Genomic DNA, 24646 nt, shown 5'->3' on the forward strand with positions numbered 1-24646 from the left:
GTTGAAGTCGGAAGTTTACATACACTTAGGTTGGAGTCATTAAAACTCGTTTTTCAACCAGTCCACAAATTTCTTGTTAACAAACTATAGTTTTGACAAGTCGGTTAGGACATTTACTTTGTGTATGACACAAGTCATTTTTCCAACTATTATTTACAGACAGATTATTTCAATTATAATTCACTGTATCACAATTCCAGTGGGTCACTAAGTTCACTGTGCCTTTAAACAGCTTGGAAAATCCCAGAAAATTATGTCATCGCTTTAGAAGCTTCTGATAGGCTAATTGACATCATTTGAGTCAATTGGAGGTGCACCCGAGGATGTATTTCAAGGCCTACCTTCAAACTCACTGCCTCTTTGCTTGACATCAGGGGAAAATCAAAAGAAATCAGCCAAGACCTCAGAAAACAAATTGTAGAACGCCACAAGTCTGGTTCATCCTTGGGAGCCATTTCCAAACGCATGAAGGTACCACATTTATCTGTACAAACAATAGTATGCAAGTATAAACACCATTGGACTTCGCAGTCGTCATACCGCTCAGGAAAGCGATGCGTTCTGTCTCCTAGAGATGAACATAATTTGGTTTCGAAAAGTGCAAATCAATCCCAGAACAAGAACAAAAGACCTTGTGAAGATGCTGGAGGAAACAGGTACAAAAGTATCTATATCCACAGTAAAACGAGTCCTATATCGACATAACCTGAAAGGCCGCTCAGCAAGGAAGAAGCCACTGCTCCAAAACCTCAATAAAAAAGCCAGACAACGGTTTTCAACACATGGGGACAAAGATCATACTTTTTGGAGAAATGTCCTCTGGTCTGATAAAACAAAAATAGAACTGTTTGGCCATAATGACCATCGTTATGTTTGGAGGAAAAAGGGGGAGGCTTGCAAGCCGAAGAACACCATCCCAACTGTGAAGCACGGGGGTGACAGCATCATGTTGTGGGGGTGCTTTGCTGCAGGAGGGACTGGTGCACTTCACAAAATAGATGGCATCATGAGGGAGGAAAATTATGTTGATATATTGAAGCAACATCTCAAGACATGAGTCAGGAAGTTAAAGCTTGGTCGCAAATGGGTCTTCCAAATGGACAATGACCCCAAGCATACTTCCAAAGTTGTGTCAACATGGCTTAAAACTTCTTAGGGATAGGGGGCAGTATTTGGAAGTTTGGATGACTGAGGTGCCCAAAGTAAACTGCCTGTTACTCAGGCCCAGAACCTAGGATATGCATATGCATGGCAGTAGTGGATAGAAAACACTCTAACGTTTCTAAAACAGTTAAAATAATGTCTGTGAGTATAACAGAACTGATTTGGCAGGCAAAACTCAGAGGACAATCCATCCAGGGAATTTTTTGTTGTTGAGGTCATTGCCAATACTTTTCTATGGGGAAGCCGAATTATTAGGACCCAGATTATAGGTCCTATGGCTTCCACTAGATGTCAACAGTCTTTAGAAATTGTTCAATGTTTTGTTTTTTGAAAAATGAAGAAGTAGTCGTATTCTTTATAAGTGTCACTCAGGTGGACTCGAGGCTTTTGGTGCGTGTGAATGAAAGCGCGCTCTGTGTTGTTTTTCTCTGGTATTGGAAACAGTTTACTCCGTCTCAAATTTTATCGATTATTTACATTTTAGGGTACCTGAGGTTGGATTAGAAACGTTGTTTGAAATGTTTGCACCAAGTTTACAGGTAACTTATTAGATATTTTGTAGGCATGTTGGGCGAGTTGGAACCGGTGTATATCTGAATCAAACGCGCTAAATAAACTGACATTTTTGGGATATAAAGAAGGACTTTATTGAACAAAACGACCGTTCATTGTGTAACTGAGTCCTTTGGGATTGCAAAAAGATGAAGATCTTCGAAGGTAAGCGATTTATTTTGTCACTATTTCTGACTTTTGTGATGCATCTGTTTTGTTGGAAAATGTTTTTCATGCTTTTGTATGCGGGGCGGCTGTCCTCAGATATTCGCATGGTATGCTTTCGCCGTAAAGCCTTTTTGAAATCTAACAAAGTGGCTGGATTAACAAGAAGTTAATCTTTAAGCCGATGTATAACACTTGTATTTATTATGAATGTTTATTTTGACTATTTCTGTATTTTGAATTTGGCGCTCTGCAATTTCACCGGATGTTGTTGAGGTGGGTCGCTAGCGAAACGCCTGCGCCAGAAAGGTTAAGGACAACAAAGTCAAGGTAGTGGAGTGGCCATCACAAAGCCCTGACCTCAATCTTATAGAAAAAATGTGGGTAGAACTGAAAAAGCTATTGCGAGCAAGGAGGCCTACAAAACTGACTCAGTTACACCAGCACTGTCATGAGGAATGGGCCAAAATTCACCCAACTCATTGTGGGAAGCTTGTGGAAGGCTACCCGAAACGTTTGACCCCCGTTAACCAATTTAAAGGCAATGCTACTAAATACTAATTGAGTGTATGTAAAAGTCTGACCTACTGGGAATGTGATGAAATAAATAAAAGCTGAAATAAATCATTCTCTCTACTATTATTCTGACATTTCACATTCTTAAAATAAAGTGGTGATCCTAACTGACCTAAGACAGGGAATTTTTACTAGGATTAAGTGTCAGGAATTGTGAAAAACTGAGTTTAAATGTATTTGGCTAAGGTGTATGTAAACTTCCGACTTCAACTGTACCTAAATGTTTAAAATCCATAATATTTATGATTATTTATTTGAATTGCGCACCCTCCAGTTTCAGCGGAAGTTGTCCCACTACAAACTCCCAGCCTCTTACAAACTCCCAGCCTCCCTCTGAGAACTTTGTAGTGCAGTGAACCATGCAGGACCTAAGGCATTGTGGGTTCTCTATGTGCAAATGGTTCCTGGGCTTTTTCCATCAGTGTTGATAGCCTGACTGTTCAAGCACATACTGTAGAGCTAAGAAGACAAGCAGTGACTCATACCTTGTGTGTTCACATCTTAGAATTGGGAGGGTCAGTAAAGTTCCCTTCACCTCTGTGTGAATGTGAAAAAGTAATCACACACTGCTAATGTTTGACAATGTCATAAAACAGGAAGTGTAGTGTTATGAACAACACTGATAAACCTGTACAAAATTAAGTGTTTATTTATTTTTCTCAACTGAGAAACTTCAAGGTCTTGACCCTACTATACATTTGGATTAGCCCATCTGACAGTCAACAGAGATCATTAACGTAAACATTGGGCATTCACAAGCACTGGCTTCACTAATGACAATCCAGATATCTGGATCTACTGTACCATTACACTAACGTGTTCCATGGAGCAAACACAAGGATGCTATTACCAGCTACATATGATATTCTCAGACCCAAATGGAGCCACTGTACAACAAGGCCTCGTAAACAAAAATCTACAAACACTTAATCAAAGCTTCAATCCGCTGTCACTGATCACAAAACCTGAAATATTTCTTAATTCCGTAGAAAGAATGTGAGCAGAAATCGAAGATGCATTTCATATTTATGATAAGTTAGTCACATACCTGCGGTTTATTTATTGATCGTTAAGGTTTAAGATGCTGTGGCTTTTTATAATGTTTTTATTTTGTCATTGAAATAGACTCTATTGCATGTTCATACGCAGACTATGACAGCTCCCCTTCTCCGCCGTTGCACAGAGATACTGGGCCAATCTGGACTCAGGCACTACATAATCAAGCGCTCCACAGCAGAGCTGGAATTTCACCTGGAGGGAGGAGTGAGCCAGGCCCAGGCCCCAGGCCCAGGCCCCAGGCCCAGGCCCCCATTGTCCCCATGGATAACCAGCACAAAGCTTTTAGTAGGAAACCCACAGCATCAATCCTACCTGCCTCCAACTCCCCACAATTCCTTCTCCCTAACATCATTTAACTACACTCATACCCATGCATATAAATGTTCCTGACTTGCATTGGCCACGGTATATTATTGCACATTCAACTATGATCTGTTTTTGCCTGCAGCAAATCGTTGCTTAGACAAACTCAGGATTTTTATAAACATCACTCTGCTGTATTGCTTTACAAACCAAACAGTTAAGGCACCATCTGTATTGTGTAAGTATAAAGACTACTGTGTAGCAGGTCATGGCAGTAATGCAGTATTTCAACTACTGGAATGAGTTCTAGTGGCGGTGGACTGCAGCTTACAATTAAAAGATCACTGAGTGCATGGTGTACAGTGTGCATGCCCTTTGCCACAGCACTCACGACAGTGAGAGAACACATCAATTCGGTGGGGCATGGACTCTACAAGGTGTTGAAGGCGTTCCACGGGGATGCTGGCTCATGTTGACTCCACAGTTGGGTCAAGTTGGCTGGATGTCCTTTGAATGGTGGAACATTCTTGATACACATGGGAAGCTGTTGAGCATTAAAAACCCAGCAGTGTTGCAGTTCTTGACACAAACCGGTGTGCCTGGCACCTACTACCTTACCCATTCACCCTCTGAAGTGCACACATACACAATCCATGTCTCATTTGTCTCAAGGCTTGAAAATACTTCTTTAACCTGTCTCCTCCCCTTCATCTACACTGATTGAAGTGGACTGAACAATTGACATCAATAAGGGATCATAGCTTTCCCCTCGATTTACCTGGTCAGTCTGCCATGGAAAGAGCAGATGTTCATAATGTTTGTACACTCAGTGTATAACGCAGACAATAATATCAGATTCATAGTACAACAGTGTGCTGCCCTCCCTTTGTACCCAATTGTATAATATACTGTACTGACCAAAAGTGCAATTAAATGTGGAGTTCAGCTTTTTTCTTTCAGAAATCAGAGAGTTCTGCGAGGCACATAAATACTCAATGATTATAAAGACAGTAAAATGCTATTTGCAGCTTAGCTTCAGGAGTTACTTAAAACATTTTAGGAGGCTTAGTGATTGTGGCCTCTTAAAATAGTGTGTCAGTGTCTGTTCTATGTTCAAACCATGTCACGCTGAGGCTTTTCTGTCTATTTTTAGACTAGTATCAGTAAAAGGCGCAGCGTGTGGTTTTCAACTTCTATCGCCTGCACTGCTGAGGTGAGTGTTTAAAACATGGCACATACCCTGTAGCTCAAATGAACTAGCAACCTGCTCTGATTTCTTCCCCAAGGTAGGTTAAGCCATGGGATTCAGTGCTTATTTCCAGATGCAGGTCCGCTCCACAGAGGGGCGGCCTGCTGTTTACTCATCCCATCTCCCAGTGATCTGGCTGGGCTACTGTACCCTGACTAAGTCCTCTCAGGCTACACTCACAAACACCTCGTTCTTGTACTTACTCTACAACGGTTGTGGTGTACTATAAGCCCAGCTGAAATAGTCAAAAAATGCTTGTGTTTGTTTGTTTTGGCTCATAGCCAAATGCTCGTGGGCATTCTAGCTCAGCACATGCCTGTTCTAGACATGGCATAGAGAAATGACCATGATATTATGAAGCAGGTAGAAGAGAAGATGAAATGCAAAGCCACTGGACTAGAAGGACAAGTTGAACTGCATATGTAAGGAGTCAAAGTGAACTGCTAAGCTAAAATGAAAGTCCAGGACCTAGATTATAAACCTGTTGGTATGGTACCTTGAATAACCAGAGGGCCTCAGTGAAAACAATAGCAAAAAGGGCTGCTTTGGAAGAGCTATTGCTGTAACCTCATTCACAAATAGGGACATTGGTTGCAGATCTGTCATATATTACTGCCTCACTGAGAATTATATAGACAGACACTACTCTGGTCCAGTGATGGTAAAAAAAGACTGATGCATGAACAAGGCCCTCAAAGCTCTCTTAACGTGGCTGTTCCACTTGATTCAGGTGGCAATACATCCATGTTACTGGACTGAAGTCTATAAATCAGTTGTATTTCTTAGAACATTTAGAGGAAATTAATAAGAAACAAATGTGTGTAAATTACTATCTAGTGTTTGTTTATTGAGGTAAAAGGTAAGTGTTCCTTGTAGAAAACCCGCATGCTTTGTGACTTAACTACCGTGGATCATCTCTTTTGAAGTGCACTAATTGCTGCAGAATGAGAGGGGGAAATGATGTCCCTATCAACTCTGCTCTTCTCTGCTTTTGTGTACATTTGGCTGCAGTAATGAGACATCAGAATGGTATATCAGAGCTCTGGATAAAAATGATTAAGAGGGATATTAGGCATTTACTGCAGGAACGACACTTCCGCAACGTGGAGTTTGGACATATTCCCAAATTTTAATTTCAACGGACCAGTAATCTCTTTAATTAAACCCTCCCCACCCGGCACAGTGAGCACAGTTAGAACTGGCAAATGAGGAGAAACAGACGTATACATCAACTGTCTCCTCAGCCATCCAAGGGATTCAGAGGGGAACTTAGAGCTAAGCTTTTTGTGAGACTGAAGGCATTATCCACCAAGTGGGTGGGATTTCACAGTCTCTCTGGGAAGAAGTGTCAAACTATCACTGCCACGTGCGATATACTGTTAGATCATAAGAGGGTATAAAATAATTGTGAAGTTGTCGAATTTTGAAAGGTTAATAATCTCCTTGGTAACAGAAGATTCCATGTCCTGAGTATGGTCTATAAGTCATCGACTGACAGCCAGTATGCATTTGGTGTGTGACATGAGTGGTGATAATTAATGTCGAAAAGACGTTTAAGAGGACACCAGATCCAAAAAGCCCACTGTCACAATAGACACAAAACTCTGCAAGTTGTCCCGTGCGTTGCTTAATGTTTCATGAGGTTTACTGACTAATTTTGCTCAGCTGCAGTCCATTAGAATAACTGGAAATGTATGATTTATGTCTACTAGCTATGCTATTCCTGGACTTCACTGTGTCAAGAATTTTTGCGTTGCGTTACTATGATGTCAAACTTGGCTATATAGGAGTTGTACTGTAGATACATTGCCACAGTAACAGCAAGCCTGTAACATATTTTCACTTAATGTATGGAAATAGACCTTGATCCCTCCATGTGGACACAAGATGAGTTTCAGTACAATGTACAATAGGCCTACATTCTAACACAAAGTGACTAATGTAATTGTAGATTTGTAATGGGGCATTATGAAGTGTATAATCAACTTTTGTTTCGCAAAGAAATACTATAAATTCCCACAGACTAAACTTACAGTTGGTACGATTGCGGCTAGCATTCAACATGGAGACTAGACTAAAAGAGGGAACTGGAGGCAAACATGCTTAATGATTCAGGGGGGTCTCACTCCAGAAAATCTGCTATAAATTTACAAGGAGTTTTCAAAGCTGCTGACTGTGCTCCCTTTGCCTCTAGCTCCATGACTACAGTGCAGAGAGGATTGTCCAGTGGTGGAAAAAGTATCCAATTGTCATACTTCAGTAAAAGTAAAGATAACTTAATAGAAAATGACTCAAGTAAAAGTAACCCAGTAAAATACAAAAAAGTATTTCGTTTTAAATATACTTAAGTATCAAAACTAAATGTAATTGCTAAAATATACTTAAGTATCCAAAGTCAAAGTAAAAGTATAAATAATTTCACATTCCTTATATTAAGCAAACCAGACAGCACAATTTTCTTGTTCTTTTTTAAAATGTATGAATAGCCAGGGGCACACTCCAACACTCAGACATCTTTTACAAACTAAGCATTTGTGTTTAGGGAGTTCGCCAGATCAGAGGCAGTAGGGATGACCAGGGATATTCTCTTGATAAGTCTGTGAATTGGGCCATTTTCCTGTCCTGATAAGCAATCAAAATGTAACGAGTAATTTTGGGTGTCAGGGAAAATGTGTGGAGTAAAAATTACATTATTTTCTTTAGGAATGTAGTGAAGTAAAAGTAAACATTGTCAAAAATATAAATAGTGAAAATAAAGATACCCCCCAAAAACTACTTAAGTAGTACTTTAACATATTTTTACTTATGTACTTTACACCACTGGGATTGTCAACCCAATCCATTCCAAACCACTTAAGTAAAATTGTCTAGATAAACGGGAAGGCATGGAAAGAGAGCAAGGAGCCTCCATTGTTTACAATGTGACAAGAGCCAGGCTGCCTTCCATCCACAATCACTCCTCTGCTCTGTTTTAATAGCAGGCTCAGTGATGCTTGACTGGGAAGACAACATGAAACATTTCATTACTCCCACCATGACTTACTATAATCTAGTGAGTGCTAGTTAACTGAGACTCTTTCTTTTATTCACCATGTCATAAATCTCTCTATGCTGGACACGGAAGGAACACACGTAGGGAAAAAGGCAGCGTTAGCTATCTTTAGTTTCTCGACTGTGTTGAGTCTCCTCCTGATTACCTTTCAAACATCTATACATGTTTCAGTGATAACGTTTAGGTTTCACCACTGAGAATGTGGTGTTGGTGAAGCTACTTTGAAAATATAGTTTAACAAACTACCAGTTACTTCACACTAAAATGTGTTTTAAGCTACACTAAAGCTACCCTTAACAAAAATTAAGTTTACTTAACCAAAGTTACTTTGAAAAAGAAGTTCACTACATCCAAACTTCTTTGTGAAAAATTATCATATCTAAATCTGAAATGTCATAGGCTACAAATTGCAAGAACAGATCACTCTGGAGACAGCTGTTAACAGAATGTATAATTTAGCTTATTACACACAAAACCTATGTTCCAAGTGTGAATTAGGCAGTTCTGATCTTTAAAAAAAGAAAGGAAATTCATGCCTACTACACCCATATTTTCTGTTTTTTTGTAGCACAAAAAATTGTGTGTAGTTCCCGTAGTTAGCTACACTGCTACATGGCAAAAAAGTAATTAACAACTGAAAACACTACCTAAATTAGAATTTAGTTCAACTACCACCAAGCTACTACAAAATGTAGTTAAATTACTAGTTGAACTACATGTAGTTCATTACTCCCCAATACTGGCAGAATGTCAAACAGTACGAGTTTAGAGTGACTGAAAATAAAACTGGTGTTGTTGCAGTAAGTCAATCACACAGCCTATCTGATGGAATGCAACCTGAGAGGCAATGTGGGGGAGGGTATTATGGGTAATTTTAGGGACCGTTTAGGGACCATTATGAAACACTTACCATATTTATGGCATAAAACATTTATATTGGCTGCTTTTCCCTGAGTAACAACCATTTCAGAAGTCAAGTGCAACTGAACTAAAAGCAACAAGTGAAGTCAGCCAGGGAGAGGTTGACAGCCTGGAACGAGGATTTCCTTGAGGCAATTTAAGACTACATCAGTAACAAAGCAGTGTTCAACAGTCTTCATGCATTCTGACTTCATATTATCATAATTCATTGCTGAAATTACTCATCGTAAGTATGTTATACGGCATTTTTACAATAGCTTTACCATCACCATCCTAATTCTATCAAGTAGATGGTTCTGAGATCACCCAATACCCTACCCACAACCAGAATCCCTCAGCTATTATATTATGTGGACTCATCTGTGTGAGTTTTGCAGAAATAATAAAAGACTCATCGCCACATGAACAGCATATTTACACACTGAAGATACTGAGTCTCCTCCCCCCTCTTGGAGCAGAAGTTTATTTTCAGCTGCATATGAAAAGACAGGGTGGTCCAGTCCTTTCTGCTCAGCCTGTAATCCTGAAGTTGCCAGTTGGGAGAGCTTCCTTCCTGATGGGGAAATGACATGCAAATAGCCTCCTCTTCCCTCCTCTTCCCTCCCTTACATCCAACTCTGCATGTACTGCAGCTGTCTAATGAAGGCATCAGCTGCCTCTGATGAATTATGTCTTTAAAGCTGCAATCAGCAGTAGAAACAATTAGAAAGCGTTCTCCCTGACCCTTGTTTTGGTAAAAAGCTGAGGGATGGGCCTGGAGAAATGGAACCATTCTCAAATTCATAGACAGAACTATGGATGCAAGAACTGACCATCCATGAGATCAACAATATAGTTTTAACCACGTTTTGATGCTATAAAGTGTTTGTTTACATTTACATTATTTATACACGTTGGAGTATATGTTTGGGGTTCTGATGAGGTATGACAGGTGAGCTAAGCTCATGAGGAATGTATAAGTTATATTCTTCAATAGTCTATGGGTAAATATAATTAATTTATAAGTCCAAAAATGAATGTAGCAACTGGTCCGAAGAACTGTTCTTTGGTTTAAGTCTGTGAAGAGGCACTCCAACATAATGCTTTACTGCATGATTAAGTCCAACAATTTTAGCATCTTTATCAGGAAATAATACAATTACAAAGATACATATTTGGCTTCAAGCGCACTCTGATTTTGTTGTATCACCAAACAAACAGCAAAAATGACATTTTGCATGAAGGTTTTACAGCAAGTCTGTTGGCTAGACTCCAATACAGCCGGGGAAGGAAGCCTGTAGCTAGAATCAGATAGGAATCAGATGTAAGCCTACAGTATATGAGATTCAAATGCCTAATAAATTATCCTAAAGACATAAATCAAGAGGGAAGCTTGTGACTTATGAATGGATGAAGGCCAGTCACCAGAGTATCTCTTAGCCAAGGTCCCTTCAGTGGCCTGGGAGGATCTGTGGGGCTGTCATTCACTCAGCCTGTCTGAAGCCCCACCTCTCAGGAGGACAAATGACACTAGCCAGGGCTGCAGTGATAAAGAACTCCCTCTAGTTTATGGCTCTGCCTGTGTACAGTGCAGTCAGGGACCGAGCAGAGGTGTGATGTATAGCAGGGGGGCACACTCAGTTGTCCTGGCTAGTCGTGAAATAGTGCATGTCCAATAATTCAGCATAATGCACCATCCATTATGGCAGCTGTTTGATCAGTTTGTAAAGACGGGCAAACACATTGCTTTCCCTAGCCACATATTTATCTTAAAGGCACAGGCATTGCGATATTTCAGAGAAATCAATGGTTTCTGCAATTCAGCTGGCGAGGAAGCCCTGCTGAAAACGTCAATGAAAATATACAATCTAATCTATGGCAACAGAGAAAGCCACAGAGCACACTGTTCCGGACTCTGACAGATTCTAGATTTTTACAGATTCTTGCATATCTAACCTTTGTCGTCAAAAGTATCACTTGCAAGACAGAACATAACTATACTACTAAAATACTGTTCTCAGTGAAATGTCTGTGTAAATGTAAGATGTCCTGCAGGTGTCTCTGCACTAGTGTCCTTACAGGATGAGTTGGACACAGCCAGTCAGGTGAGTAGCCTACAATGGCAGTTAAATGTGGGATATCTGAATAAGCATTGCCTGGTTTCAAAAGAACATCAGGACTGTGAAATAGTTTTGTTGAAGCCAAGGCTTTACCAATAACAAATTAATATGGCATCATATCACAACTGCAGTTGGCTCAGTTTTAGTCTCTTTAATTTGCAGCAGGATTTTTCAGAGAGAATTACAAATCCAATGTAAATTTCATACAGGCTTGCTTGCCACTATAGGCCTTTCATTTCCTTTTCATTCTATGTTTCTTAACACACCCTTGTATCAGGGGTAAATGGAATTATCAAACATGTAAAGTAAGTGTGAGCTAAGCCCATAAGAAGATTTATTTGCATAAGAACACACACAGCGGAGGGAGCTTCCGGTCAACCGGCTTTACATTAAAAACATATTTTCAATGGAGAGTAGGAAGTAGGCTATGTGCTCACTGTTGACAGTTGCATACTGTATGTGACAACATTTCTTAAAACTCTGAAAAAAGAAACATTACCATACTGATTTTAATATTTACCATATAAATAAATGTATTATTAAGCTGTACGTGTAACGGTTCTCCTCCTCCTCTTCATCCGAAGAGGAGGAGCAAGGATTCGACCAAAATGCAGCGAGGTATGATGCCATAATGAATTTATTAAATAAAGACGAAACACGAAGAACTCTTGAATAACTTACAAAATAACAAAACGAAGTCAACAGACCTGAACAAACGAACTTACATATACACGAAGAACGCATGAACAGGAACAGACTACATAAAACGAACGAACAAACGAAACAGTCCCGTGTGGTGCGCAGACACAGACACGGAAGACAATCACCCACAAACAAACAGTGTGAACAGCCAACCTATATATGGTTCTCAATCAGAGGAAAACGTCAAACACCTGTCTCTGATTGAGAACCATATAAGGCTAATTACAAGTGACCTAAACATAGAAACACAAAACATAGAATGCCCACCCCAACTCACGCCCTGACCAACTAAACACATACAAAAATAACATAAAACAGGTCAGGAACGTGACAGTACGTCTGTACATTGGTTCAGAAATCTAAAATAGCAGCAGCAGCAGTTTCCCATGGACAGAGAGCCAACCACAATCAGTAGGTCTACTGAATATGTCATTAAAGCAACCAATCTTCTGTTTAGGAGACAACCAACCTCTTCTCTCAGCTTTTAGCTGAAAGCAGTCACCTCAGAAATAATGAGAAGTAGAGAAAAATACTGTACTACTTCCTTAATAACCTCTACAGGATCGGTCTCCCCCCGCGTGACGGTTGAGCTAACGTAGGCTAATGTGATTAGCATGAGGTTGTAAGTAACAAGTACATTTCCCAGGACATAGACATATCTTATATGGACAGAAAGCTTAAATTCTTGTTAATCTAACTGTCCAATTTACAGTAGCTATTACAGTGAAATAATAACATGTTATTGTTTGAGGAGAGTGCACAGTTATGAACTTGAAAATGTATCAATAAACCAATTAGACACATTTGGGCAGACTTGATACAACATTTTGAACAGAAAAACAATGGTTTATTGGATCAGTCTAAAACCTTGCACATTCACTGCTGCCATCTAGTGGCCAAAATAGAAATTGCGCCTAACCTGGAATAATACATGGTTACCTTTCTCTTGCATTTCAAAGATGAGGAAAAAATAAAAAAATAAATGTGCATGTTTTTTTCTTTGTATTATCTTTTACCAGATCTAATGTGTTATATTCTCCTACATTAATTTCACATTTCCACAAACTTGAAAGTGTTTCCTTTCAAATGGTATCAAGAATATGCATATCCTTGCTTCTGGTCCTGAGCTACAGGCAGTTAGATTTGGGCATGTCATTTTAGGCAAAAAAAATGAAAAAAAGGGTCCGTTCCTTAAGAGGTTTTAATCTCTGCCCAAAGTAATGTTAATTATAAGGGACCATTAACACTTACAGCAATGAATTAATTATTAGCTCATGCTTACAACGTGCAGTTTCCCTATGCTAAATTACCATGTTGCCATAGGTTGTCTTTTACATTCCAAATACAACCTGTCTAAAAGGAATACAATAGTAAGAAACGCATGGTTGAAACCCCTTTTAGCATTCTTAATGTGTTGTTAAAGTAAGGGGAGGAATTTTGAGAGTGGATTTACCATCTGAAATTAAATGCATGTCTTTATTGCAACATAGCTTTCTCAAACGGGTCATACAACATTTAATGACCAAGGGTCTGTTTTTCCTTTGCCTGTGTTATCTACAGTTAACTGCAGTTGCTATTAACAATTTTAGCACCACAGACTGTAGGCCTACTTTAACATTTAGAGACAGTGTCAGTTCGTACAACAATAACACTGCCACCCAGGTCAGAGAATATACTGTAGACCCACTGTCCATACAGCAGATGAATCGAGTTCCCTCTACACTTTTCCCTCACCCTCAGTTTGCTGTCTACACAGATTCCAATCATTGCACATCATCCAACACATTTGGCTGTGCCTAATGACTGTCGCACTAATGAATAATCAGCGTTATGCCATTTAAGTGGTTCAGTTGACTTCAAGAGACAAATCTGACAAAAATAGACTAAGACTCCCAGGGTACATAGTTAAATGGACTGTGGCATTCAAAATTATGGAAATCTATTTCAGGAAACATCCATAAAATAATGGGTTTGTTATTATAAAGTCATTACACAATCATAGTAACTTTCTATATTTTTTATTTGCACAATACCCACTGACTACAGAAGTCCACTGACTACAGAATATTCAGCATTGACAATGAGAGGCCAATAATGTTGTCAGACTCTAATCTAAATCTATGACGTTAAAATGCCTATTTACTCTGTTCCATCTGACTGCACAACCCACTGTCTCATCAGCCAAGCCAGGCTATTTCTAAACTTGATCTCCACTATAAAAAGCATCTAAACATTATCTCACATTTCTTTTAGACAAACCTTTAATTTTTAACAGCGGAGATTTGCATAAACCTTGCTGTCTGTCTCTCCGACATTTGCAACATTGTTTCAATATTCAAATTTGATCTCCAGCTGTCCCATAGTAATGAACCTTTCCGGAGTCGTGACGAGACAGACAGGCAGGCAACATTTCTACATACATTTTTACAAGACAACGTTAGCCGTAGCTGGCTAGTTAGCAAGCAAGGGATAAGAACGTTTCCAGCCAGTATGGCAATGGAACATTTAGAACGAACGACTGAGTCGCGTCCATAGAAACAGAACAAAAAGACAGAGCAACCGAACCGATAGAAAGAATGACCGGTCTGCTTGTGTAACAATCCTAGATGTGTGTCAGGACTATATCTTGTGGAAGTATGAATAAATTCATAAAAATAAAATATGAAAATATGTCAATCATTATTTGAATATGTTGGTAACCCGTTGTATGAAAGTGATAATGCCCTCAAAGCCGGTGTTTGGAGGATATATTGCAACGCTTTGCCTAACAACACCCGTGCCAATATATTCTCCAAACACTGGCTTCTTGGGCATTATCGCTTAAATACGACCCTTTTTCATCTGAGAAAGAATGTATCACTTCACTGACAGGGAAACAAATGTGCCTCTGACACCCGTGTTGTATTTCACACACAGGTGCAATAATAATAACTATGTTATGGCTTCTGACAGCATGAGAAATTAAATAATTGTTTTCAGGGGGAAGACAGTGGCAACTGAATTCTCAATGGTAATCGTCAGCATTTACAGTAAGGTCCAATAAACCAAATTACTCGTTCATAAAATACCCGAGAGTTGTGTACGTATAATATACATTTTTTGGATCCTATTTTTGGTGTCCATTTGTACTCGTTGCCTTTTTTTATTTTTTTAATACATTTTACCCCAATTTCATGGTATCCACTTGTTAGTAATTACTATCTTGTACGGGCTCGGGAGAGACGAAGGTCGATGCGTCCTCCGAAACACAACCCAACCAACCAAGCCGCACTGCTTCTTAACACAGCACGCCTCCAACCCGGAAGCCAGCCACACCAATGTGTCAGAGGAAACACTGTGCACCTGGCTACCTTGGTAGCGTGCACTGCGCCCGGCCCGCCACAGGAGTCGCTGGTGCGCGATGAGACAAGGATATCCCTACCGGCCAAACCCTCCCTAACCCGGACGACGCTAGGCCAATTGTGAGTCGCCCCACGGACCTCCCGGTCGCGGCCGGCTGCGACAGAGCCTGGGCGCGAACCCAGAGTCTCTGGTGGCACAGCTTGCGCTGCGATGCAGTGCCCTAGACCACTGCACCACCCGGGAGGCCTCAACTCCTTGCCTTTTTAAGTGCACAGAGTACGATCAGATTTTTTATTGAGCTAATATTTTCAAGTATTCTGATTTATTTTGTGGCAGTATGCAGGGTGACTGGTGGCTATCATCTAATTTCCAACATCTTTTTTCAAACTAAATACATTTGATCCAGACCATAACATGTTGCTCTTAGTTACCTGAAATAAATTATTCATAATGACATGCTCTGTGTTGATTGACTGTTGGCCTAATTTCTAAATAACTATCAAAACTATACCAAGACAAGAGCTGTGGATACTTCAGTTCTGAAGAAAGTAAAATTCTGCAACTGCATATTTCATATTATGTTTGACTATTTAATACAGCTAGCCTATGTCCTTTTCAAACAAGCTTCCAATTCCTATCAAAGTACAAGGCAGTTGTATTAAGGGGCCTATTTTCAGCAAGGTTCCCTTTCATGTCACAATTTGCAGAGCTTTTATTTCATAAGCAGTATGTCATGCGAAGGTGCTGTATCTCAAGGGATCCACAATGATTTCTTTGCATGGACAAATATGGTGCATTTATTTCAAACATGTTGCAAGGATCATATGAATATGTTTATCTGCTTTATAAAATGTTGGCATATTATCAAAGATAACACTTTTTTCTAAATGTACATGTATAATACAGACGTTTTCACTATGTCAGAGCATCTATCTTATCTGTAATATTGGCATTCTACATTACACTAATAAAAGGAAGGGACATATGCCATACTACACTGGCTTCCTGTTAAGGCAAGGGCTGATTTCAAGGTTTTACTGCTAACCTACAAAGCATTACATGGGCTTGCTCCTACCTATATTTCCGATTTGGTCCTGCCATACATACCTACACGTACGCTACAGTCACAAGACGCAGGCCTCCTAATTGTCCCTAGAATGTCTAAGCAAACAGCTGGAGGCAGGGTTTTCTCCTATTGAGCTCCATTTTTATGGAATGGTCTGCCTACCCATGTGAGAGATGCAGACTCGGTCTCAACCTTTAAGTCTTTACTGAAGACTCATCTCTTCAGTAGGTCATATGATTGAGTGTAGTCTGGCCCAGGAGTGTGAAGGTGAACGGAAAGGCTCTGGAGCAACGAACCGCCCTTGCTGTCTCTGCCTGGCCGGTTCCCCTCTCTCCACTGGGATTCTCTGCCTCGAACCCTATTACAGGGGCTGAGTCACTGGCTTACTGGTGCTCTTCCATGCCGTCCCTAGGAGGGGTGCGTCACTTGAGTGGGTTGAGTCATTGACGTGGTCTTCCTGTCTGGGTTGGCGCCCCCCCTTGGGTTGTGCCGTGGCGGAGATCTTTGTGGGCTATACTCGGCCTTGTCTCAGGATGGTAAGTTGGTGGTTGAAGATATCCCTCTAGTGGTGTGGGGGCTGTGCTTTGGCAAAGTGGGTGGGGTTATATCCTGCCTGTTTGGCCCTGTCCGGGGGTATCATCGGATGGGGCCACAGTGTCTCCTGACCCCTCCTTTCTCAGCCTCCAGTATTTATGCTGCAGTAGTTTATGTGTCGGGGGGCTAGGGTTAGTCTGTTATATCTGGAGTATTTCTCCTGTCTTATCCGGTGTCCTGTGTACATTTAAGTATGCTCTCTCTACTTCTCTCTTTCTCTCTTTCTTTCTCTCTCTCGGAGGACCTGAGCCCTAGGACCATGCCTCAGGACTACCTGGCAGGATGACTCCTTGCTGTTCCCAGGCCACCTGGCCGTGCTGCTGCTCCAGTTTCAACTGTTCTGCCTGCGGCTATGGAACCCTGACCTGTTCACCGGACGTGCTACCTGTCCCAGACCTGCTGTTTTCAACTCTCTAGAGACAGCAGGAGCGGTAGAGATACTCTCAATGATCGGCTATGAAAAGCCAACTGACATTTACTCCTGAGGTGCTGACTTGTTGCACCCTCGACAACTACTGTGATTATTATTATTTGACCATGCTAGTCATTTATGAACATTTGAACATCTTGGCCATGTTCTGTTATAATCTCCACCCGGCACAGCCAGAAGAGGACTGGCCGCCCCTCATAGCCTGGTTCCTCTGTAGGTTTCTTCCTAGGTTTTGGCCTTTCTAGGGAGTTTTTCCTAGCCACCGTGCTTCTACACCTGCATTGCTTGCTGTTTGGGGTTTAGGCTGGGTTTCTCTACAGCACTTTGATATATCAGCTGATGTAAGAAGGGCTAAATAAATACATTTGATTTGAATTTGATTTGAAATAAATGCATCCGAGTACAATTCTACTTGCAGAGATAAAATAACTGCTATGTACAAAAAGCCAAATACAATATACACAAAAGTATGTGGACACTGCTTCAAATTAGTGGATTCGGCTATTTCAGCCACACCCATTGCTGACAGGTGTATAAAATAGAGCACAGCACCATGCAATCTCCATAGACAAACATTGGCAGTAGAATGGCCATAATGAAGAGCTCAGTTACTTTCAACGTGGCACCGTCATAGGATGCCACCTTTTCAACAAGTCAGTTCGTCAAACTTCTGCCCTGCTTGAGCTGCCCCAATCAACTGTAAGTCCTGTTGTTGTGAAGTGGAAATGTCTAGGAGCAACAACGGTTCACAGAACGGGGCCGCCGAGTGCTAAAGCGCCTAACGCGTGTAGTCTGTCCTCGGTTGCAACACTCACTACCGAGTTCCAAACTGCCTCTGGAAGAAACATCAGCGCAATAACTGTTCGTCGGGAGCTTCATGAAATGGGGTTCCATGGCCGAGCAGTCACACACAAGCCTAAGATTAACATGTGCAATGCCAAGCGTCGGCTGGAGTAGTGTAAAGCTCACCGCCATTAGATTCTGGAGCCATGGAAACAAGTTCTCTGGAGTAATGTATCACGCTTCACCATCTGGCAGTCCGACTGACGAATCTGGGTTTGGCAGACGCCAGGAGAACGCCACCTGCCCCAAAGCATAGTGCCAACTATAAAGTTTGGTGGAGGAGGAATAATGGTCTGGAGCTGTTTTTCCTTGTTCGGGATAGGTCCCTTAACGCTACAGAATACAATGATATTGTAGACGATTCTGTGCTTCCAAACTTGGCAACAGTTTGGGGAAGGCCCTTTCCTGTTTCAGCATGACAATGCCTCCGTGCACAAAGCGAGGTCCATACAGAAATGGTTTGTCAAGATCGGTGTGGAAGAACTTGACTGCACAGAGCCCTGACCTCAACCCCATCGAACACCATTGGCAGAATTGAAACGCCGACTGCGAGCCAGGCCTAATCGCCCAACCTCACTAATGCTCTTGTGGCTGAATGGAAGAAAATCCCCACAACAATGTTCCAACATCTAGTGTTAAGCCTTCAGAGAAGATTGGAGGCTGTTATAGCAGCGAAGGGAGGACCATCTCCATATTAATGCTCATGATTTTGGAATGAGATTGTTGACGAGAAGGTGTCCACATACTTTTGGTAATGTAGTGTATCTTAATATCACATTAACCAGCTTTCTGATAATGGAATTATTGTATATACAGCCAGCCTGCAGTAAACTATCAGTGTGCCTTGTGATTTGAGCTACCAAAGATCTCAACCTAATCTAAACCTCTCTTACAACCTGACATTTCAACATTCTTTCCTTATGTTATAAAGCAGTCAGTGAGGAGGAGCCCTGTTATTATTCTAAGAAAAATTCATGCCCTTTTCAAATGAAACCAAAATATATTTAAAGTATATTAAAACACACTATTAGCTATATCTTCCAATTACAAAGCAGCAACACAACTGAACTTGTGGTTACTTCTGAACTATTTTCGATCATTCACTCCTGCTAAATTAGGATGGCAAATAATTCACCTCAACTTTTCATTTAGAAAAGGGAAAAAAAGTCAGTCACAGTAATGTCTTTAGGTTATCTTTGAAAGGTGTGTTTCCAGCAAACCAAACTTGGTTCTGTGAAAGTTCCCAGAACATTCGTTAGGTCGCGGCAAAATCTAGTGGGCTACAGTCATATCTGTTGATGCCAAAATTATCAAATGTTTTGCTACCATCTAGTGGTTGGTTGTAATATCACAGCACACGTTTGGTTACATAGTACTTTCGCTTTTACAAACGACTCAAAAGTTTCATTGTGTTGTTTGCTGCTAGTAACATATAAACAAAAAATCGTTTCGCAATTATTTACATTTAGATAATCATATTCAGATAGTAAGTGTACAGTATCCATAAAATGAAATCTTGAAGGCCTACTGTATAAGTTACGCACACTTGCAAAATATTAGTTTCCACTCCCCCTTTGCATGCAAACACGTTTATACGTTGTTCTTAAAAAACTAATTATTATCTTTGGTAGCAAAGTAATCAGGCCGTATCTTACACCACTCAATAGTAAAGCACAACAACAGTTTCCCCAATACTGTATGCAAATCCTCAACAGACATTATCCTCATGCGTATGCGTAATTGCCATTTGGAAGATACAATGATTATATCCACAAACTTTAAAAATAATGTGAGGTATATTTTGTAAATACGTGTGCTGCAAACGTGTTGGTTATTCAAAAGTCGGGTTAGGTTTAGATATTCTTTACGCTAAGACAATAGTTTTCTTCGGTCTTTAGGCTATGCTAAATAAAATCCAGAATGGAATGGTATAGTATATTTCCACGCCCCCTTAACAAGTGTGCGCACCACTCCCCTCTCTGCTACTCAACATCTCAGATGGTCTTGAGCCAGTCAGACAAATAAACAGAAGAAAGAATAATGACAGGCCTCAACGCTTTAAAAATGGATGCTAATGTAGTAGTTATTGGGAAAGACAGGGTTGGTAAATCTGGTGAGACCAAATCTCTCATTATTTATCGTTTGTGCAATGTATTCAAGTCTACAGTGCAATGGTCAGTGGACCATTCTGGCATTTCTAACTGGATCCATTCCTTTCCTCAACATACTTAGTAGGATGATGATGATGATTGTTTCACAGCGCTGACAGTCCACGTTTTAAGTAGAAGATTCATTGGAGAATATGGGAACATTGGTAAGTTTTGTTTGTCTGTCATCACCAGATATTGTAATATCAAGCTAACATTTTACTATTGTAGGCCTATGCAGTACAACTAAATTAATATTTGTCTGTTAATTGCTTTCAGAATCAATCTACAGCCACAATGTTGTCATGGATGGAAGGGACATAACTTTTAACATCTGTGATTCACCATGTTGTCAGGTATTACGAAATGTTAATATTCAATCTGTTATAATGCAGGTTAATGTTTTTCATCATTAATCTTGTTATAGAGGCAGCTCTGCAGAGTGGTCAATAGCGGGCACTGCCACAAAGTCATAAAATCTGAATTTAAACCTAACCTTAACCCTAACCTTAACCACACTACTAACCCTAATGCCTTACCCTAACCTTAAATGAAGGTCAAAAAGCTAACTTAGTTTCATGCATTTTTACAATAGAGCCAAATTTGACTTTGCAGCTGACTTATCTAAGGGAAAATCGCTCAGTTCTGCCTCATGTCAAGACACGCCAACCTGCTGTTATAATATGCCATCATCATGATGTCTGAAACTGTATTCAGTCCTTTGAAATGACTGCAAGAATTCAGTATATTTGGCATCTTATACAGAGCACTTCAGTTAATCATAGGCTTCTTTATAAGTGCCTTTATGGTGGACACAGATTTATGATGCTGCCATTTTCCCATACTGCAGTGAAGCGCCTGGTTATCTTTGGCATGAATGAGTCCACTTTTACTAGCACCATGCACGACCACAATGACTGGACACAATCGGCCCAGAGAAATAGGGCTTACATGGACTGACTAACTTATCCCAAGATTCTTCCTTTCCCAATACATAACCTTTCACTCTTTGCTCCAAGCAAGCCTATACAAATTGTATATCTTGTAACCTTTTCCAGGATCTGTCCATGGAGACCTCCCCATATGAGAAGAAAGTCCAGTGGGCGAACGGTTTTGTCCTGGTCTACAGCATCTGTGAAAGGGCCAGCTTCAACTCTGTCACCAAGCTGATCCAGTCCATTAAGGACTTCCAGGGCATGGTCAAGGTGCCCATGGTGATCGTAGACAACAAGAGGGACCTGAATCACAGACGGACAGTCCTCAGTGAGGAGGGCAGAATCCTAACCCTGACAATAGACTGCCAGTTCTATGAGGTTTCAGCTGCTGAGAACTACCACAGTGTCCTGATGGTGTTTCACGGACTAATAGACAGGATATGGGAGTCCAAGTCTGCCATCAAGAAGCAAGCTGGAATTAAGGGCATTGTGAAAAGCATGTCTGCAGTTTTTGCCAGGAGACGGACGGATTCGCTGTGAGACTATGGCACAGGGAGGAAGACATTGTATACTGTAATCAATGTATGCATAGGTCTGACATGAGTTGTTGTATGATGTCTGTGCTCTGGCATCAGGACAGGACTTGGTATGTGACAAAGGGATCCAGAGACTGCCTTATGGCTAAGACACGACAATGAAGGGCAGAAACAGGGGAAGATGGCATTGTAGGTGTGGAAATAAATGTCAGTGATCGAAAAAGTGCCCAATTGTCATACTTGAGTAAAAGTGAAGATACCTTAATAGAAAATGACTGAAGTAAAAGTGAAAGTAACCCAGTAAAATACTACTTGAATAAAAGTCTAAAACTATTTAGTTTTAAATATACTTAAGTATCAAAAGTAAATGTACATTCCTTATATATTAATTTACATTCCTTATATTTAGCAAACCAGCCGGCACAATATTTATATATTTTTCCTATGGATAGCCAGGGGCACACTCCAACACTCAGACATCATTTACAAACGAAGCATTTGTGTTTAGGGAGTCCGCCAGATCAGAGGCAGTAGGGATGACCAGGGATATTCTCTTGATAAGTGTGTGAATTGGTCCATTTTCCTGTCCTGATAAGCATTCAAAATGTAACGCGTAATTTTGGATGTCAGGAAAAATGTATGGAGTAAAAATTACATTATTTTCTTTAGGAATGTAGTGAAGTAAAAGTAAACATTGTCAAAAATATAAATAGTAAAAGTACAGATACCCCAAAAAACGACTTAAGTAGTACTTTAACATATTTTTACTTAATAAGTACTTAACACCACTGGGAAATGGAGACTAGTACCCAAAGTTATTGCTATAGTTGTGGCTGACTGCTGCAGGACAGGATTGACTTGGAGAGAGCACACTTTCCACAGAGATTGTAGATCTTGTATATTATTTACAATTAAACAACTCATTTAATTAACTGTCTAATAGCTGCTCTTTACACTGAATACTTTTGCAAAGAAATGCATATGAATATCATGGCCAGTGACCAGTCCAGTGACATTCTGTGGCCGTCTGGTAAAAGGTGCCAAAGTTAGCTCATAAAGAGCTAAATTATAGTTGATCAAATTACTATTATCCTTAACCCATTATCAACTATTGCCGGGCAAACACTTAATAATTACTTTCATACACAAACATAACTTTTTTAAACCAACGTGAGCCCTTTTCATATCAATATTGTTTGTCACCAAGATGAGTGACTAGGCTCCTGTAAATTAATACAATATTGTGATGTAGCTCAAGTGATAAACACTTGAGATAAGTATATGCATACATTTATGTTTTATTCCTATAATAAAATAAATGAATAAATAAAATAAACATGTATTGCTATGAGCTGAATAAAACCCATATACCTTCATCTTATTGACATCTTATTAAATGTATGTATGGGAATACTGGAATAAATATTGACTGTGCAGTATAGTTTGTAAATTACTCTTCTTGTAACGACAGCAACCAATACAGCAGCAGCTTTAGCTACAATCTAAATCACCGGTCAACACTTGTCAAGAAACGACATCCTCTGAATATAAGGACATGTAGGAATATTTGACCCTGTTGATGAGAAAATTCCAGTCTACCCCAGACAGAATAATGAGCAGAACATGGCAGATGGAACAAATATAACTGTTCCGTTAATCATCCCACCAGTTCAAGGCAAGTAAGGATTTAAAGTGAAGTGAGGATATGTAAACATAGACACATGCAATTAAGAAACAGTAATGAAAGTGTCATATTTCATTTCATGCATGTCCCTCATCGTGAAAAATGTGGGTTATTTCTTCAAGACAGTCTTTTGTTCAACATTTTCCCATGGTAGGTAGTAAGAAGGAAAGATGGATCCCCAGAGTCAGATTTTTTTCTCAAATCCAATTTATGAATCCCTCTAATGACAGCGGTAAAGACACAGAGCTCACTCTGGACAGGATCAAGGCGTCACTTCATTGATCTGTCTGTTCTTAATGATTCAGCTATGTTATTGGCAAAGCTAATGAGCACAGTCACATTATTTCAGACATGCTTTTATGTCTTCTATTGGGTATTTGACAACAGAATAGGAGGCATTCTTTCAAACAAAGCCTTGGCCCTCGTCTTATTGTGTTTGCCATATCACAAAGACACACGCATTATATACAGTACCAACCAGTTAAAAGTTGGGACACACCAACTCATTCAAAGGTTTTGTAAAATGTTTTACTATTTTCTACATTGTAGAATAATAGTGAAGACATCAAACTATGAAATAACACATATGGAATCATGTAGTAACCAAAAAAGTGTTAAACAAAAGAAAATATATTTTATATTTGAGACTCTTCAAAGTAGCCACCCTTTGCCTTGATGACAGCTTTGCACACTCTTGGCATTCTCTCAACCAGCTTTGTGAGGTAGTCATCTGGAAAGCATTTCAATTAACTTTCAATCTCTCTTATGGCTGAGATCGGCTAAGATCCCATTAACGGGAAAGTGCAGCCAGTGAAAGTGCAGGGCGCCAAATTCAAACAACAGAAATCTCATAATTAAAATTCCTCAAACATACAAGTATTTCACACCATTTTAAAGATACACTTGTTGTTAATCCCACCACAGTGTCCGATTTCAAAAAGGCTTTACGACGAAAGCACACCAAACGATTATGTTAGGTCAGTACCTAGTCACAGAAAAACACAGCCATTTTTCCAGCCAAAGAGAGGAGTCACAAAAAGCAGAAATAGAGATGACACTCATAGGACTTCATGTTACACAATACATGTATGTTTTGTTTGATAAAGTGCATATGTATATCCAAAAATCTCAGTTTATATTGGCGCGTTACGTTCAGTAATGTTTTGCTTCCAAAACATCTGGTGATTTTGCAGAGAGCCACATCAATTTACAGAAATAGTCATCATA

The 24646-nt window shown here is 40.1% G+C and overlaps 1 protein-coding gene across 1 annotated transcript; it reads left to right on the forward strand.

The window, feature by feature from the left end:
• The first annotated feature begins 20116 nt into the window (after positions 1-20116).
• On the forward strand, positions 20117-21872 carry LOC139539270 (ras-related and estrogen-regulated growth inhibitor-like protein). Its single transcript, XM_071342128.1, has 4 exons — positions 20117-20230; positions 20378-20431; positions 20544-20620; positions 21323-21872. The coding sequence occupies exons 1-4, from the start codon at positions 20158-20160 to the stop codon at positions 21737-21739; spliced, it is 621 nt and encodes a 206-aa protein (XP_071198229.1). The 5' UTR covers positions 20117-20157; the 3' UTR covers positions 21740-21872.
• Positions 21873-24646: the final 2774 nt, after the last annotated feature.

Source organism: Salvelinus alpinus, chromosome 15, assembly GCF_045679555.1.
Source record: "Salvelinus alpinus chromosome 15, SLU_Salpinus.1, whole genome shotgun sequence".
Taxonomy (NCBI): domain Eukaryota; kingdom Metazoa; phylum Chordata; class Actinopteri; order Salmoniformes; family Salmonidae; genus Salvelinus; species Salvelinus alpinus.